We start from the raw sequence: 14,255 nt of genomic DNA, 5'->3' as shown, positions 1-14,255 counted from the left end.
GCTTTTATGTCTCCAAAAGCAGGATATCACACAAACCACCAATGAAATGACCCCTGAAAACACAGCCTGAAGAGGGGAGAGCGCAAAAGTAGATAAAAACCAGAAGAAAGGACGCTTGAATAAATACAAAAGTTCTCTTCCAAAACATGCTGGTTTCTTCATTGAAAAAAAAAATAGGTGCAGGATTTATATTGAACTATTTTAACTCTGTATTTAGTTATTTTACTTACATTTTACACTATATTTGCATCAAAGGGTATATTCATGGCAAACTCAATTATAATATGATAACAACACTTAAATGTGTTTTATACAATAATTTAACAATTACGAACAAATAAAAATCTAAAAATATTCGAATAAAATAATAATAAACAAAACGATTATAATTACATATAATCTTAAAATTTTATATTTACTAAAAAAAAAAAAAAACAGAAGAAATTTTATTTAAAAAATGTCCTTTAATGTTCTTTCTCTGTGTAAAAAATAAATAAATAATAAAAAATAAAAATTCACTCAGAACTTGATAGCAAATTCCACAAATAATTATGAATGACAAGAAACACACTGAATAAAAGAATGTTAGCAAAAAGACTGAAATAATATTTTTATGTAAGACAATTTCCAATAATGTTTTAGTTGTACCTAAACAAAAAGCAACAATATTTGTTTACAGTGTAGATGTAAAAGATACCTGCGTCCTTCACTGACATAATGTGTTTTATATATATATATATATACAAACATAAATTGAAATGTAAATATATTAATTTATTTTTTAATGACAGCATCAACTGCATCATTTGCTCCAACCAAGCACAGCATCTTGTGTTTTCGTTGTTAATCAATAAGCTGGAGTCAGCTGAGAGTCTATTGACTTGCGTGCGTCACGTTAAGGAGTTATTTATATGATGCACACAGTTGCTGCCTACAGGATGCCCAGCATCCCTAATCTACGGTTTTAATTAAGATGCACTAGAAGGCAGCTGACTATATAGACAGCAAGGCTTTGGAACGAAGCCACTGTGTACACACAACTGAGCTCGTCTGAATGCATCGCCTGTAGCGGACGCTGATGTGATGTGTTGTGTTGCAGTTATTGACTCCTCCCCGCAGACACAGCGGGCTCCGTCTCTATTGTTGCTGTTAGCTTCTCCTAAAAACACAGATTGCTGGACATGAGCGTTTTATAGGGATTAGTTTGGCTTAGTGCTGTGGCTAACGCCATGATTAGGGCTTTCTGGCACTGGAGATAAGTGAATTCTCTCTGGTTATTCAGGGGAAAAGCAGCAAATAAGGCAGCGTTTTAATGGAGAAAAACAGAGCGAACTGTCGCTCCGTAAGACTGATAACCTCTTCCCTCTAATCACCATTACCGGACATCTATTCACATTCACACAGAGAGAGAGAGAGAGAGAGACAAGCATTAGGTTAATTTTGCCCCCAGGCGCTCATATGGGAACCGTTCCTTTGCTCTAATCCTGATTTTTAATACAAAGAGGAAAGGCACGACTGAGCCACAAGCGGGAGATTAAGCTGACAGTCCCAATTTGTCGTTTTTCCTTATTTCTCCAGTCCAAAGGATCAAACAGCTGTAAGGTTACAGAACCGGCTCTGAATTCATACAACCTGTTGTGTGCAGTCATCCATGATTCACAAATGTCAGCGGTTACTATTTTTAGGACCATTATGATTTTTCGCCCTCTGACATTATTTTCACAACTACTGAAAAGGCTTTTTTTTTTTTTTGCAAGGTTTTATTAAAAAGTAAATGCATGACTTTTACTGCACCTTCTGATCATGCAGATGTTCTTTCACGTTTTCCAGTGCAGTCGTCTAAAGATACATGAGAAGCAAAATGACATGAGATGGGAAGTCTTGTTTTATGAGAAACTGATCAAAATCAAGTTCATTTATGATGAATGACGACTTTTCACGCCTCACTGATTTGTTCTTGTTTTAAGCATTAAGTCACTTAATTTTATTTGGTTTCTCAGAAAACAATAGGCTACTTATGAGCTTTACTTTGCATCTCAAGTAACTGTATCTTGGTTTAAGGATGTTTGGATATTTGCATTGCAAAACAAGAGAAAAAGGAAGATATTTATTTATTTATTTATTGCAGTTAATGCGACATTTAATGACTGTAATGCCAATTTAAGAACTTTTTTTGGAAGAGCGAATTAAGACTCTTTTTAAATTTAAGATTTATTATTTTATTTTTTTTAATATTTTGGAAATGTAAGTTAACCTACGTGTTTTCATGAGATTTACAATTACGTTTACAGAACTAATTTATTCAGTTCTAGTAGGCTACTGAAATTAACCCAAGAATAAAAAACGCAGAGCCTAAAAAAAACATGTGATGAAACATTAAATCTCCAAAGAAGCAAATGAGTCAACTCAAGAACCTTATACAGCCACAAATGCTTCTTGACATGAAGCAGGGCTGAAGCGAACGCGCGCGCTCACGAGGAGCCAGTGTAATTGAATGCTGGAGATGGATCAGACAGCGCGCGTGCTGTTGACTTTAAAGCAGACGTTGAAAGTCACGAACGCTTTCAAGTTCGAGCAGTGCTTAAAATTTCCCTTTCACTTATTTCATCCGTTTCATTATTTACATTAGATGAAATCATACCCTTCACATTTTAATTGGCGTGATGTTGGAACTGGCACTCTTAACGAGATATTTCGATGTTTTACGAGTGTGTGTGTGATCATGGAAAATGTCCAAAACACTCTGTTCAATGTTAATTTACATGAAGCCAACGAACCACATTAAACTACTTAGTTAAACTACCTCACTGTTCAACTCTGAAATATGACGTCAGTAACCGTTTCTTCACTTCAAACTGTGATGTTGCGGTGAAGTTTTGATGGATTCAGTGTGGAATAAGTTACACAGCTGGAACGTATTAAAACCAAAAACACACTTACGGTTATATTATCTGATGTACAAAGCTGGAACTTGAAAATATGCTGTTTTTCAGCAAAATAACACTTTATAAACCTCCGTGAGGTAAAACTGCTTTCATCTCACGATCTTCCCGCTGATTCTTCTCGCAACCGCCAACTGCCCAGTGCCCATGCGCTGCGTTAAGCGCGAAAACATAATTTCACTTTTATTTTTTATAAAAACAATTTACTGAAATAAAACTACTATAAAACATTGTAAACACTTAAAATTAAACAGATTTTTTTAAAAACAGCCTAGTAATACAAATTATAAATACGAATGCCCTCACTGTAAAAAAATAAAATAAATAAAAATAATGGGTCTTGCAATTTTCATTAAAAAAAATTAGGTGATAATTTTAAAAAGTGTATATATCTTACACTATACATATAAATAATGTAAATAAATTGAGGTTCAGTGTATAGAAATATATATATATATATATAGAACTTTTCACAAAAAAAAAATATTTGTTTAGGAAACTTAGGCAGTTTTGAGGCAAAACTGAAGGAAATAATTAAACTGAAAAAAGGAAAAAAGGCTACGCACTTATTTTAAAAGAATTAGCTCAATTGTTAGCTCAAATGCAGTTGTATTAAATAGCTCACCTTTTTTTGCATTTATACTTTAGAAAGGCGGGGCTTAGCACACCTGTCATTCACCGTGCCTGGCCGGGATCCAAGGGATTAATTGTGTTTGTATGGGTTAGTGAGGTTTGTGACTGATTGTGAGTACCCGTTTTAATTATAGACACTCCCTTCTTAGCCAAAGTATCGTGTTTCATCGCTAATTCGATGTTAAGCCGCTGTTGTGGAGTTTGTTGTATCTCACAGTATTAAAGGGATAGTTCACCCAAAAGTCAAAATTATGTCACTAATAACTCAACCTCATGTCGTTCCAAACCCGTGAGACCTCCGTTTATCTTCAGAACACAGTTTAAGATATTTTAGATTTAGTCTGAGAGCTCTCAGTCCCTCCATTGAAACTGTGTGTACGGTCTACTGTCCATGTCCAGAAAGGTAAGAAAAACATCATCAAAGTAGTCCATGTGACATCAGAGGGTCAGTTAGAATAATTTAAAGCATCGAAAATACATTTTTTGCTCCAAAAATAGCAAAAACTACAACTTTATTCAGCATTGTCTTCTCTTCCGTGTCTGTTGTGAGAGAGAGTTCAAAACAAAACAGTTTATCATATCCTTTATCATATCCATAAAGTCATATCCGGTTTGCGAACGAATAATTTGATGTAACCGGATCTTTTTGTCATGTCATTGATTCTTACAATGACGTGGCTCTGCAAAGTAATCCTGAGAATGATGTGAGGTTCTCAGTGGACAGATGCTTCTATGTAGACCACTGTCTACAAAGTCTACCTACCGTCCAAGAAGCATGGTTGGATCGGCTACGTACCCTCTTAACCTCTGGCGGATTCGACATTTTACAGTGGGCCAGTTATATTGGGGAAGTAGTTAGTCATCTAGCCCGATCCAGAGTTACTCAACGAAAACAACATTCAATACCGAGGCTTGTGCTCTGTGCTGCCTTGATAGGTGCCCAGTTGGGAAAGTTGCTTACAGCTCAGCTCACTGTGAATTTGGACAAAATCTCCTACTGGACAGTGCAGAAACACTGAAAATCTGATTCAGTTTCCGATGGAATTTCAAATAAATTTCAAAACTAAGTACTGTGATGTATCTCAAATGATGTATTCCAAAAATAATGGTTTAAATGGATGTGTAATCATGGTAACGTTATTAAGCAAGCAATCATGTACTATTACGTTTTGAAACAATCACTTTACCATTGTATTGCCAAACCATTTTTGGAAGATAATATTTAGCCTATACATATTACAAATAGTGCATTGTTTGTCTTTTTGGGGTTCTGGTATCTGGCTTTCAGATCATTGAAAGTTTCAAGACTCAAATCACTCATAATTTGCAACATACTAAATCTTGTGTCTCTCCCACGTAGGTGCCAGAAGTCATACATCCTCCCATAGTGAACTGACCAGCTGTACCTGAGTGTGGACACCATGGATACAATAAACTTCACTTTCTGGAACACCTCTGAGGGCAACGAGACCCTGGAGACGGTGGACGAAAGCCCGTATAAGACCGTGGAGGTGGTGTTCATTGTACTGGTGGCCGGCTCACTAAGCTTGGTGACAGTTATCGGGAACATCTTGGTCATGCTCTCCATCAAGGTTAACAGAAGCCTGCAGACTGTCAACAACTACTTCCTGTTCAGTCTGGCCTGTGCTGACCTCATCATTGGCCTTTGCTCTATGAACCTGTACACAGTCTACATTGTGATTGGATACTGGCCGCTAGGCCCGGTCGTGTGCGACTTGTGGTTGGCACTCGACTACGTGGTCAGCAACGCCTCCGTCATGAACCTGCTAATCATCAGCTTTGATCGATACTTTTGCGTCACCAAGCCACTCAGCTACCCAGTGAAGAGGACGACCAAAATGGCCGGGATGATGATTGCGGCGGCTTGGGTTTTGTCCTTCATCCTCTGGGCTCCAGCTATCCTGTTCTGGCAGTTTATCGTTGGCGGGCGCACGGTGCCAGAGAAGGAGTGCTACATTCAGTTCTTCTCCAACGCAGCGGTCACTTTCGGCACGGCTATTGCTGCTTTCTACCTGCCCGTCATTATCATGATGGTGCTGTACTGGCAGATATCCCGCGCAAGCAAGAGCCGTGTCAAGAAGGACAACCGCAAACCGTCAGGTGGCAACCTCGATGTAGCATCATCCAATCAGATCCGCGCAAACACGGCCAACAAACCCACCAACAACAACCTAACAGCTGAAGAAACAGACAGAGGACAGACCCAGCTAACAGATGACGCCGCCAACCAACACGATGCCAAACTCCAGAACGGTAAAGCCCCATCCACGGCAAGCGGAGAAGCAGAGGCGGAAGATGGAGGACGAGGAAACTGCGTTCCTGCGGAGGAGAAAGAAAGCTCCAATGACTCCACCTCTGGCAGCGGAGCTGTAACCAATCAAAAGGACGAGGCGGCGCCATCCAAAACCAATGACAACCAGGCTCCCACGAGGCACCGCGCCAAAGCTGGAGGCTCCAAACTGACATGCATCAAGATCATGACCGAATCGCCAAAAGGCGACTGCTGCACACCTTCGAACGCGACGGTGGAGATCGTCCCGGCCACCGAGAGACAGAACCATGTAGCGAGGAAGATCGTGAAGATGACCAAGCAGCCGCCCAAGAAGAAAAAAGCACCATCCTCTCGGGAAAAGAAGGTGACGCGCACCATTATGGCCATCCTGGTGGCCTTCGTGGCTACTTGGACGCCATACAACGTGATGGTCCTCATCAACACCTTCTGCTCCAGCTGCATTCCCAACACGGTGTGGACCATCGGATACTGGCTCTGCTACATCAACAGCACCATCAACCCCGCTTGCTACGCCCTCTGCAACATCACCTTCAAAAAGACCTTCAAACACCTGCTGCTCTGCCAGTACAAGAACATACGCTCGGCCCGATGAGCAGTAACGTGTGTGCATGAGTTATATTTCACATGTGTGTTCTGGTCACAAAGGTACATGTGTGGATGTGTTTCTATGTGTGGAAAGATAAAGTAAACTGAAGAGTTTATTTGCAAAAACAGATTACTAATTTCCTTAAATCATGTTTCTATTGTGTTATCATGTTCTTATTGTGTTTTAGTGTGTGTATTTTAAGCTATTATTATTTAATCAAAACAACCCAACTGTAATTTGATATCAAATGGAATGCAGAAAAAAAAAGAAAAAAGAAAACATGATTTATTTATGAATTATCTGTTTTTGTAAATGAACTCTTCAGTTACAAATTGAAGACTGACCCATCAACAACCATCATGTACAAAGTTTTAAGAATCCCTCATCCTTGTAGTTTGGCGAATTTGACTCTATTTTAACATATTTCACCATGTTTAAATCACAGATTTCCCCTAAAATAAGGGTGAAAAGTCTGGGCGAGTGTGTGATTGCATTTATTGTTTTTTATATATATATATAAATAGAAAATATGTTGTAGCACTTTACACATGCATAGGGGTGATGCATGTCAAAAAAAGACAAAAAAAGTGCAAAAATATTTGATTTATAGACAAAAATTTTAAAAGTACAAAAAAACAACCCCAATACGAGCATATAGATGGTCAGATTGGAGTCTGTACTATTCAATAATACACATATAAGGGGACAACAGGGCTGACTGAAGATCCAAACCAAACGAGTTTGAGCTTCAGTCTTAAATCACACCTGTATATACGTGTATATAATTATGTACTGTATCCGTGTTGTGTGTGTGGTTGCATGCTGGAAGTCTGTAGCAAAAGTCAACATGAAACCTGTTTACTTCTGTAACCCGAGTGAAATTCATCCATATAGTGTGATTTTATTTAGATTGCAAAGACCATTTTAATTCTGTGCACCATTGAATCTTGTAAAATAAGACCAGAAACATGCATTCAGGAAGTAAACAGGCTCATCTTGACTTTAAAGCTTTATTAAACACAAGCACGTTCGATGACAGGACGACAGGTAGCTGGTTGCAGGGCTTGTGTCTGTTTGTCGCATGTGTGTGCTCTCCGAGAGCAATAAGAGGGTTGAAGAGGCTCTCCGGTGTGCCCGTATGTTAAAGTGGATGAGCTTTGAGTGCTCGGGGTCTCCAGGGATGCAAATCTAAACCTTTTAAAGTGAACAGACGCGCAGGATGAAGAGGCTCTCACAGACACGCAGCCATTAGCATCCACCTCACCTCTGCTTTGCATTTACACAAAACAGTTCACTCACGCTTGGGTAAAAAAAAAAAAAAAAGGAAAATACCAGCTACGTGAGCGCTAATTCAGGAGACACTTGAAACCGGCTTGTGAAACTGAAAAATCCTTATTAAAAGGTCAAAACGATTGATTGCTTTCTGCCTGATTGTAAATGACATGAGGACCATGCAGATCCATGCAAAAGTGCTGCCTGAAGACATGCGGTGTCCTGATGACCTGATCTGATCTCTAGGTTCATGATCCGCCTGCAGGCAACGTGTTTGAAAGCATGTGTGTGTGTGTGTGTGTGTGTGTGTGATCACCCCGACAAGGGGTTTAACATAACTCACAGGTTCTCGCCTTGTGAATTTAAAGGGCTAAAGTACATAAGCTTCCTCATCTCATTACCAGACGCCAAGTCAACATTAGTTGTTTTTGATTCATTAAAACAGATTAACAGAATCCCCGCTCAGAGCAGAGGATCATGGGAAATGTCACTCAATCGATGACAGAGCAGCAGCTCATAAATTTGACAGTGATGCATGCTGGGGGAATACAGCTCGTGTGCGATAGATCAGAAAATGCAAGCGGCAATGCACTCAAAACACCACAGCTACTGTAGTAAAATCATAGTAAAGTAAGCTGAATCTCCTTCTAACTGCTCTAGAACATATCATCCAGCATTTTTCCTTCCTGAATCACGATTACATCTATGGGACATTAGAAATCTCTGGTTAACATGGTACATTTCTGCAGGAGGTTGCAGAGATACTACAATATATATGAAGATTAATCATCTGATTCACACATAGACACATTCATTCTCATCCCATCTGTTACGGTCGTATCTCATAACATTTTTAAAGTATGACATTGATATCTTTCCAAATAATGCACACATATACTGTTAGTATAGTCTCTCTTTCTTGCGATTACTTCATACATACAGCTTCATATATAACAGCATCATGCATAATGATGTTTCGCTGTGCAATATTGTGACACACTGTGTGTTTGCTACTGTAGTCTTTGTTCTGGCAGTGACAGTGTAAAATAAAGAGAAATAGTACGTAAAGTGCACAATTTCCTCCACTAAAATTATTCATCCTGAAAACCCTCCACATTCGATCATTTTACAGTCATTTGACACTTCAGTGCAGACATTTACAGACACGTAGACGAAGATGTTGTGCTGACTGATGAGACGTCTCCTCGTCTTACATGGAAATGGATTTTAAATGGGTTTAAAGTCACCATAAAATTTTTATGGAATATTGTGGCAGGGTTATTATCGTTAACTAAAAGTAAAACCATAAAAACTGTTTTCCTTGAAGCAAAATAAACATTAACTGTAATAAAAACCATATTTTATTGTATCAAGTTGCCTAAGAAACTAAAACTAAATGAACTAAGACTAATACATAAACATTAATGCAAACTATAGACATATTTAAAAGAATAATAAATATCAACAACAAAAAAAACTATAATAGTCAATGATCAATGATTTGAACAAAATCAAGTTCTGTCCTTATTCAAGAAGCCGTCTGACTCAGATATACGTCAATGCAACTTCTGTTTTGTGCAGACTTTGAACAAAAATGAAGTAAAAATCACAGGATCGCAATCTGAATGACTTGTTGGCGCAGTAAGATGCACAAAAATATGTAATGCCTATATATGCAAAGTGCATATTTCACAGGTCATGATGGTGACCAGAATATATCTAGGGAAACGTTTAAGACATGATGACCTGTAAAATATGTACATTGTATTTTACAAGTCTAAACAGAATGGTTAAAAAGGGAATTTAAAAAAAATGTTTTACTTTATTAGTTTGCTTAAATTGTTATTTTAAAATGCATGTACAAAAATAATATTAGTTATTATATTATTTCTTCATACCATAGACAGTTAATCATAGTGACCAAACTTAGCACACAGAGTCAACTAAACTCATATAAACAGTGCTTTAAGTGGGCCGGTACGCACCTGTACTCAGTACCACCACTTCCAAATATAGCTCTTGAGCATACCAACACCTCTCTGTGTGCCCAGAACGTTCTTTTAGCGTACCGGTACGTTCATTTGGACATCTGTTTTAATAGAGGGTTTAATCCTTTGCCTTCACTGCCGCTTTTCAGAGCGCCCTTCACAATCCACTATTCCTAATTCTTCCTAGTTCCTAATTCTTCCTAATTCTTCCTAGTTCGGAGTATGGAGCGTTGAATCATTTGAACCAGTTTGGGAGTTCGGCGCAGGATCGCGAATAATTTGAGTCAGTTCAGGGGTTCGGAGTAGCTTCGCGGATTATTTGAATCAGTTCGAGAAATCGGAGCGGGTTCGCGAATCATTTGAGTCGGTTCGGGAGTTCGGAGTGGGTTCGCGAATCATTTGAGTCAGTTTGGGGATCACAAATCATTTTAATCAGTTTGGGAGTTCGGAGCTGCTCCGCGGATCATTTGAATCAATTCGAGAATTCGGAGCGGGTTCGCGAATCATTGAGTCAGTTTGGGGATTGCAAATCATTTGAATCAATTCGGGAGTTCAGAGCGGCTTCGCGGATAATTTGAATCAATTCGAAAGTTCGTATAGGGTTCGCGAATCATTTAAATCAGTTTGGGAGTTCGTAGCGGGTTCGCGAATCATTTGAGTCAGTTCTGGAGTTCAAAGCGGGTTTGCAAATCATTTGAGTCAGTTTAGGGATCGCGAATCATTTGAATCAGTTCGGGAGTTCGCTATGGGAGTTCGTAGCGGGTTCGCGAATCATTTGAGTCAGTTCGGGAGTTCGGAGCAGGTTCGTGAATCATTTGAGTCAGTTTGGAAGTTTGAATGCAGTAGCTCTTTCTAAGGGTATTTTTTCAAAATCCTTTTGCACATTTTATTTATGTTCAGTTGTTCTTTCTATCTCAAGCAAATCCACAAACTAATAAAAGTCTTAATTTATTAAGGTTGCCTGTTGACTGCTGTAGCCTATATAAAAGCCCTTCAGTATAGTTGTTGTTACCTCAGGGGATGAGGGGAATCATCCAAAAAAAAAACAGAAAATATTTTTGGCTATAATAGTACCGGCACCTCTTTTGGGCCACTTAAAGCACTGCATATAAACATGTGATTGTTATAAAAAATCATGGTCTGGATTTGCTATCCATAAACTGACTGTATATTAGAACTGTAAGATTCATCTTATCTGTGTGAAAGTGTCTAATAAAAGCTGTTATTCAGAAAAGAGCCGGGTGTCTCAACACATTTGGCTATATAGGCTGTGTAGTGCACTAGCAAGCTAGCTAGACAGGGTGCTTAAACTTCATCAATACAAAGAAAATGGCTATTTGTAGGTTATAAAATATATCTATATATACTTACATTCTTAATTTTGGGTGTCTAAAATCCATTTAATCCACATAATTGACTCATTTTGTGCCTCTTCCTGCTAAGCAAGGTTAACTAAAGGTCCTTCCTCTGATTGTAGAGAGAGCCAATCACAGTTTAGCGTTTTGGAGTGACACCTGGAGTGGCCAATCAGATTGAGCTACAGCTACATCCATCTAAACACACCTAATGAATATTTTTTTCTTCTTCTTTTTTTTTATTATACATGTGTGTTCAGGTCCATCTTCATCATAATCATCCTTATGACAGCACAATTAATACTAAAGGGCTTAAATGTATTTTCTAATCTATTTAAATGTATGAAATGAATGAAATCTCTATTCTAGCGTTCAGTGTGGGTGTTCTCAGTTTCTAGAAACATCCGTATTTTTTTAACTTTTGTTAAAAAATAGTGTTTGTGTGCATGTTATTGTTTGTTGTTAGTTTTATGAAAGGAAAGCACAAGTGTGTGTGTGTGTGTGTGTGTGTGTGTGTGTGTGCGCGCTCTGCAGGCTCGTGACCCAGAGGTCAGCGCAGGAAAGTGCATGTTCGCTCACACTGTGTTTATAACGCGCCCCTGAAGCACCTCGAGCCTTTTGTGTGTTTCTAATATTCTATGTAACTATATTGTGTGTTTGTTTGGTTTATGAATGCTGCCTGTGTGTGTGTGTGTGTGTGTGTGTGTGTGTGTGTGTGTGAGAGAGAGAGAGAGAAACTAAAATCTAGCGTGGAACGGCTGCCAAAAACACACAATGACCTATCGAAACAAACGAATAACACACACTGAAGCGCAGTCGTTATCAACTCACTGATGCTTTTCTATAACGTTTTTTTTTTATGTAAATGATAAATGATTATATAGAAGACGTACAATATTTCAGCGCTGAAGAATCAAGCCATACATGGATATTATTCGACTGAGACTCCAGACAGACAACAAGGAGAGCGAGGACTTTATGGAAGCAAACTTCAAAGTTTATTTATTTTAAAAAAAAATTTTTAATTTTTGGTTTATTTATGACAAAGAGATCTAAGAACCACGAACATATTTCACACAAGTACTCAAAGTCTCATTCAGCTTACTGTGGAGGTGAAAAACCCCATGCAGTCCTCAAGGCCAGGGGTTGATAAAATGTTTGTGTAATCTGGCACACTTTTAGTGATGTTCCAGATGTTATTCATCAGGTAGCTGTGATAAAACACATTCAAATTGTTGCTCCACCATGGCAGTAGTTGAGACAATTCTGTCATATTTTACAAAGCAAACACACACACACACACACAGTCAAGTTTGCATATTACAGCATAGTTACTCCAGCAGTGGAAAGTTTGGACCCAACTAACTGAGAACGTTCTGGCAAAAGTTATGTTCCAGTAACATGAATAGCATGTTTATCCAAAGTTATCTGGTATTTTACAATGTGATCAAAACATTATTTATACATCATTCATGGAACGCGTTTTCCTGAAATGTTTGTTCATCTAACAGTTTTTTTTTTAAATGTTACTAGTTTTAGAACTTTCAAAAAGTAACAGTTTGCAAACTGATTAAATGGAACGTTCCCTTAACATTTGTGAAACATTTAAAAAACGGGATGTTTTGAACAGGTTTTTCATAACCTAAATGGGAACGTTAACAAAACGTTGATAAAACATATGTTTGTCAGTTGGGGAATCATTAGGATTTTTGTTAATTTTTATTCTCTTCTGCTCATCAAGGTTGCATTGGTTTGATTAAAAACAGGCTTACATAAAACACAGTAGTATTGTGAAATATTATTATGATTTTAAAGAACTGTTTTATATTATACGTGTATATTTTATAATTGAATTCCTGTGATGCACTACTCCAGTCTTCAATTTTTCTTTTGTAAAATGCTTTTGTTCATTAAAGACGCATTAAATTGTTCAAAAGTGACAGCAAAGACATTTATAATGTTATAAAAGTTTTCTATTTCAAACAACAGTTTCTATTCATCAAAGAATCCTAAAAAAATGAATTGTATCATGGTTTCCACTAAAATATTCAGCAGCACGGCTGTTTTCAACATCGATAATAATCAGAAATGTTTCTTGAGCAGTAAATCAGTATATCAGAATGATTTCTGAAGATCATGTGACACTGAAGACTGGAGGAATGATGCTGAAAATGTATCTTTGATCACAGAAATAAATTAAATGTTTTACTATGTGTGACCCTGGAGCACAGATATATTTGTAGCAATAGCCAATGATACATTGTATGGATCAAAATGATACATTTTTCTTTTATGTCAAAGATCATTAGGATATTAAGTAAAGATCATGTTCCATGAAGATATTTTGTGAATATCCTACCATAAATAAATCTTTTTTTTTTTTTGCTCCCTCAGATTCCAGATTTTCAAATAGATGTATCTCAGCCGAATATTGTCCTCCTCACAAACCATGTATCCAGCTTTCAGATGATGTATGAATCTCAAAACTTCAACAAATTTAGGCTTATGACTGGTTTTGTCCAGGGTCACATACAGTATATTCCCACGTGAAACGCATTTCAAATTGAAACAACAACTCACACCTGCCGTGTATTTTTTATTAATAATACTCGTGTGGAGTATGTTTCTGGTCTAAGGCAGTTGATCCGAGCACAATGGACTTGAACAGAACACAAGAGTCTCTCGACGTAACATTACATCTTAAAAAGGTAGCACTCCTGTCAAAAACAGTGAAGGGTGACACAGCAGCCAAAGACGGCCATGTGTGTGTGTGTGTGTGTGTGTGTGTGGAGACCCTCCTGAAGCACAGAGACCTACCAAAACCTCTGATATCTGCTGACCCTGTAAATACTTTCTTCTCATCGCTGCTTCTGTTCACTGCGACTCGTGGCTTCCATCAGTAGACGTGTGCTTTGTTATCAGATTAATGTTTGTATTATACTATATAGTCTATATGTGTAGCACACATGATGTGTAAATACATGTGTTTATTAATGAATATGAATGTTATCGATCTTATCTTTATTAGGGCAATGGTGAGCGCTGATGAAACATGAGGTGTATTAATAAGATTTGCTGTATCGTGTGATATATATATACTTTTGGAGAAGAGTTCTAGCAAATAAAGCTGTAATGATGAATTCCTCACCTGTTCTGCTGTTTTCA

At 37.9% G+C, this 14,255-nt stretch overlaps 1 protein-coding gene across 1 annotated transcript in view; it reads left to right on the top strand.

The window, feature by feature from the left end:
- Positions 1 to 14,237, top strand: part of LOC127956691 (muscarinic acetylcholine receptor M2-like) — a 68,756-nt gene extending 54,519 nt beyond the window's left edge. The window contains exon 2 of the mRNA XM_052554853.1: positions 4,936 to 14,237. Within this exon, the coding sequence (XP_052410813.1) occupies positions 4,997 to 6,481 (1,485 nt within the window). The 5' untranslated portion in view covers positions 4,936 to 4,996 and the 3' untranslated portion in view covers positions 6,482 to 14,237. The remainder of the gene's footprint in view (positions 1 to 4,935) is intronic.
- The last annotated feature ends 18 nt before the right edge of the window (positions 14,238 to 14,255 follow it).

This window comes from Carassius gibelio, chromosome B4, assembly GCF_023724105.1.
Source record: "Carassius gibelio isolate Cgi1373 ecotype wild population from Czech Republic chromosome B4, carGib1.2-hapl.c, whole genome shotgun sequence".
NCBI classification, from domain to species: Eukaryota; Metazoa; Chordata; class Actinopteri; order Cypriniformes; family Cyprinidae; genus Carassius; species Carassius gibelio.
Note: the sequence above shows the minus strand (reverse complement) of the source record. Positions and strands in the feature narration are given on the sequence as shown.